The sequence below is a fragment of the Arvicola amphibius genome, chromosome 12 (genome assembly GCF_903992535.2).
Source record: "Arvicola amphibius chromosome 12, mArvAmp1.2, whole genome shotgun sequence".
In the NCBI taxonomy this organism is placed as follows: Eukaryota; Metazoa; Chordata; class Mammalia; order Rodentia; family Cricetidae; genus Arvicola; species Arvicola amphibius.
Window position 1 is genome coordinate 125,783,892 of NC_052058.2, and position 4,943 is coordinate 125,788,834.

A 4,943-nucleotide genomic window follows, 5' to 3' on the forward strand; every position below is an offset into this window, starting at 1 on the left:
TTACAACAGTAGTTGAGGCAAATGTATAGCAAGTTGAAAGGCTGCCTGATCAATTTAGTGGGAGGATTATTCGGGGTGGGGGTAAGAATAAAAGAAGAAAGCCCGGGGATGCAACTCTGTGGTAGCATGCTTGCCCAGCCTGTGAAGGTCCTGGTTCCACAAGTACCTGGCAAACGGGCTGTTTGAGAGCTTTGGGCTCACACGCAGAACCCATCCGCACTGCGATGAACGTCAGCCCACTTTCGGGAAACTGCTCAAAATGTCCACCACAAACGCCCACAAACAGGTTCTCTCCCAGCACCACAGTGGAAGCCCGCACTAGGCAGTTTGTTTCCAGCGCCAAAGGACCCGGAAACCCTGAAGCGAGATTGACACGAGCCTCGCCCAATGGCAGAGCACGCAAAGGCGGGCCTTCGCGTGCACGTCCAATCGGTTAGCTCCTTGGAAGGCCAAGGCGGAAGCGGCCGCCATGGAGCCGCTCATGCATCATATGGAGCGCTTCTCCGAGGTGCTGGCCGTGTCGTGTGGGCCGCTGGTTCGCTCTTGGGATGCAACGACCGTGCGTAGGGCGCTGCAGTGGGCGCGCTATCTGCTTCACGTGTACCGACGCTTCGCGGGCCGCGGTCGCGCGCGGGAGGCGCTAGAGAGGCGGATCCAGTCGCGGGGCGGGCCGCCCGGCCTGCGCAGCTTCGCGGCGCTGGAGTTCGGGGACGCGCGCCTTGCCCTGCGCCTGCTGAGGAACCGCGCGCTCGCGCCCGCCGCCGCCCACGCGCTGCCGAGCCTGCTCTTCCCCGGGCCCGGCGCGGACAGCGAGGACGACGCGCCGCAGTCCCGCCTGGCGCTCCTGGCGCGCCGCGGGAGCGCGCTGCACCTGCTGCTGCGCCTCGGCGGGGACGCGCCCCGGGGCGCGCTGCTGCGCACGCACGCGGAGCTGCTGTGCGCGCGCCTGCACGAACTGGGCGGTGCTGCCCCGGCGGCCGGGCGCGAGCTCCTCGAGACGTTGTGGGCCCGGGGCCCTCGGGAGCACGTGCTGAACGTGGTGGGCGAGGCGCTGCTACACGATGTAGACCCGCAACCCGCTCACGCCGCAGACTTTGCGGGTGCGAAAGAGACACAGGAACTGCTGCGGTGGCTTCTGGACAGCCCCGAGGTCTTGACCGCTTTCTGCCGCCAGCTGCCTGCCACGCGCCTGGCCTCCTTGGCCGACCGCCACCCCGCGCTGTCTCGCGCCTACCTGGGCCTGCTCACAGCCTGGGCCACGCAGCTGCACTATGACCTGCAGAAGGGCTCCTGGGTCCCCACGCAGCCTGAGGACATGCCCTGGGAGGAGTTGTGCCTCCGGCTGCAGAGCCTGTACCAGGCCCCACCACCCCTGCAGGAAGAGGTACTGGAGACTCTGCGTACCAACAAGGCGCTGGATGGAGACTTCGAGGTTCCCGGGATGAGCATCTGGACGGACCTACTGCTGGCTCTGCCTGGTGGTTCTTAACTGAGTGTGGGAACATGTGAGGTTCTTAGTCCCAGGCCGAGCATCTGGACAGACCCATCTCAGGGAGGGATAGAGGAAACAGCAAACATTCTCAGCCAAGCCTACACACTCTAGTGTCCTGCTACTACTTGACTATATATACAGTTTACAAAATGTCAGCGTTCTCACCAACGCACTGTGCTACATGGTCCCCAAACCTAATTATTTAGGTGCCAATTTTAAGTGGTTCGTAACACAAGCACAAATTTTTTTGAGTTTTCTAGATTCCGGAAATAGTGTTATTTCCCTTACGATGGTGGAGCCAAGATCTTGGCCATGTTGGGCAAGTGCTTCACCACTGAGCTCCACACCTTCCCTTGGAAGAATTCTTAAAGCCGTGGAATTTTCAGTTTGTTTTGTATAAGGCTAACTTGTAAGAATACTAAAAATAGATACACCTTTTAAAGAAAAAAGCAGCTTTAAATTTTCCAAGCCCACCTTTTTATCCGATTGACTTACTTTTCTTGTTTGCTTACTCTTTACTGGTGAAAAGTTTTGTTTAACCAGAAACATGTGGTAGAATCAAAATGTTAGTTTCAAAGCTGCCTAGCTATAATCAAAGTCTAGATGTGCCTTACTTAACCTGTTTACCAACCTTAAAATGTGCATTAAAGCTGTATGTTCAGAAAGTTCTGGCCCTCGTTTGTACAAGTCACTACTCTCAAAAGTCAAAGTAACAGCGAACTAAAGCATTTCTTGAGAGCACACATAGTGTTTAGAGCACAGTAAGTGTAAATGTATCTGTTTGGGGATTTCGACTGGATGGTAAATCAGACTAGTAAGTTAATGGCACTTGTGCCATTAATCAGGTTGCGTTGGCTCTTTTTCCTCGTGGGTGCTGGATGGAGACCATTTGGAGTGCTTGTGACTTAAGAACCCAACATCTTCTGGATTCTGACAGGATTCCTTTGTGCATTTACATAGGAGTGACAACTCAGCCACATTCATTATATTTTCAGCACTTTGGGACATTTTCCTACTCATTTTTTTTTTCTGGTCACTCTCAGCAAGGTATACTTTCCTTTTTCTCCTGGACCCTTGGCAGCATTTATTATTTTTTATGAAGCTAGTCAGTATCTGAGTTCTATTTAGATGTTTTAGGGTCTCTGTTGCTAAAGTTAGCCTGGAACTCACTGTCTGCCCATGCTAGCCTCAGAGTCCTGCAGTATTCTCCTGCCTCAGCCTCCTAAATGCTGAGTGTGAACCAATACATATAGCTGAATTCTGTGTTTCCATGGTTTCGATATTTTAATATTGTTGCATCTCACTCATAGCTTATTTCCTGTTCTATTTTCGTTCGTTGCGGGAGGAAACTAAGTTTCATATAGTAAAGGACATCTTGATTCTCGCACCGTTTCATCATTTCCCTTTCAGATGGTTTTTGTGGGTTCCAAGATTGTGTTTCCATCTACTTAATTGGCTTTTGTTTATTTATTTTGATTTTAGGATTCTTTTGAGAAATGCCTCATGGTGATAAACATTTTAATGTGTATTTACAGATGCGTGCCTGACTCCTGTTGAAAGGTGGTTTTGCTGTCCACATGATTTTCAGTTACTATTCAGTGTGTCATTCATCGCTCTTTCCCTAAGCAATCCTCAGGCTGCAGTTCCTTTGTAAGTGGACTTCTATTTTAAAGTGATCCTTGGTTCAACATCTGCATCCCCACCACTTCCTCCATGTTCCTATTGTTCCTAATCTGTCCTCTGACTGGTTGGGCCTATACTAGGTTTAAACCACCCATACCACAATGCTATTTCCTGGCTGTCTCCTTGTCATTTTGCTCCTGGGGAAACTGCTGGTCTCATGTGATCCATTTCCCGGTACTGATATTCTGCCCCAGGTTTTAACCTACAAATGACTACCCAACCTTGCAGAAATTTTTTCCAAATTCCACTGCAGTTACACTGGCTTGGGGCACCTTATGAATAAGCAGAAGTAGGATCTACATCATATTTTCCGTCTTAGTGGGCTGAAGTCAGTGTGCTGCAGTGAATTACCTGGGACCAGGACTGGAGAGGGGTCACCTGCCTAGCCACTAAATATGCCTCCCTTTTTATTCAAATGATTGTTTAGGGATGTGGGTATCTATCTGTGTTATATCAACAATGCCAATGCTTCTAAGTAGTATTGGCAAGGCCTTGGTAATTCAAGGCCTGCCTGGCATGTACTCATATATATGTAACATATCTCATGTGTTTTTTTTAATTCCAGGATTAGTTTCTAACGTTTTTTTTTTTTTTATTTCAGATCTACTTTATCTTTAAATAAGTGTGTTTGTGTGTCTGTATGTGGATGTTTGCTTGTGAGTTCATATGACCTTAGAGGTCAGAATGGAGAATCCTGTCACCTGGATTTGGAATTGCAGGTAGTTGGGAACCGTCCAGTGTGGGTCCTCTGCAAGCCATCAGCCACTCGTGTTTTATAGTCTGCATTTCACTTCAGAGTCTGAAGTTTCTTCAGATGAGATCAAACCCCGCTGCCTTGATGGGACTCCTTGTTTCTTTGTGTGCTTTTGTTTTGACTTTGTTGTTGTTTGTTTGTTGAGTTGAATTCTTGGGGTGTACATCTTGGTTGTCTACTTGTTTGGATCTGTAATCAACTAAGAGTCAGGCTTCTGGAGACATCTGAAAAGTATCCCTGGGAAGATTAACTAGGGAGAAGACCCCACATACACCCAGTATCCTTCCAACCGCCCAGGTATTTGGAGATCAGAAGGAAAAGCAATTGCTTTTGGCTGCCTGCCTTGACTTTTGCTCGTGGGTGTATATACTCTCCACGTGTCTCACCAGACAACATGCTCAGTGGAAACAAGCCCACTCTGACTTGTTTCTCCTGGAGCAGCCTGAATTTCTGGGCTGCAACTGACACTCATATATAACTGATCGCTATGTTTGCACGAGTGGAAATAGAGCAAAAAATTGTGACGGTATCATCACCAGAGTCATCTATCTAAAAGGTATAACCCATTTTAGAAGTGATTTAAGTAGAATAAATCTGAATAATCAAGTCCCAATACATTGTGAGTTTCTCAGATTTCAACCCAGCAGCCTTAAAAAAACACTTCCCAGCATTACTTTACTGCTTCAGAGTTGAATCTGTGTTCATCCATGCCCTGACTATTTCTGAGGGTAGCCTGGGCTACATAGTGCATTCGGGCCAGTCAGGAATGAGTCCAGGCCAGAATGAGCTACTTATGAAATCCAGGCTAGCCTGGGCCATAGTATAAGATCCATGACCTCCCCTCAAAAAGGATTTTGTTACTGTGGATGAATTTTCAAGTTTACTCTTCCCCTCTGTCATATTTTGACTCTGATATTGTATGCCAAAGTTCAAAAGTAGAACAGGTTATAAACAGAATGACCCCTCTCCTAAAAATTTAGCATTTATAAGATATTCATTATTAATACAAGTTAA

At 48.4% G+C, this 4,943-nt stretch overlaps 1 protein-coding gene across 1 annotated transcript; it reads left to right on the forward strand.

The window, feature by feature from the left end:
- The first annotated feature begins 469 nt into the window (after positions 1-469).
- Fancf (FA complementation group F) lies at positions 470-2,157 on the forward strand. The gene has a single exon (XM_038313857.1). It carries the CDS (start codon positions 470-472, stop codon positions 1,487-1,489), a length of 1,020 nt encoding a protein of 339 aa, XP_038169785.1. The 3' UTR covers positions 1,490-2,157.
- Positions 2,158-4,943: the final 2,786 nt, after the last annotated feature.

Bases quoted from the DNA above. Each gene is read 5' to 3' on its own strand.
- Fancf (XM_038313857.1), top strand. From the start codon at position 470: ATGGAGCCGCTCATGCATCATATGGAGCGCTTCTCCGAGGTGCTGGCC.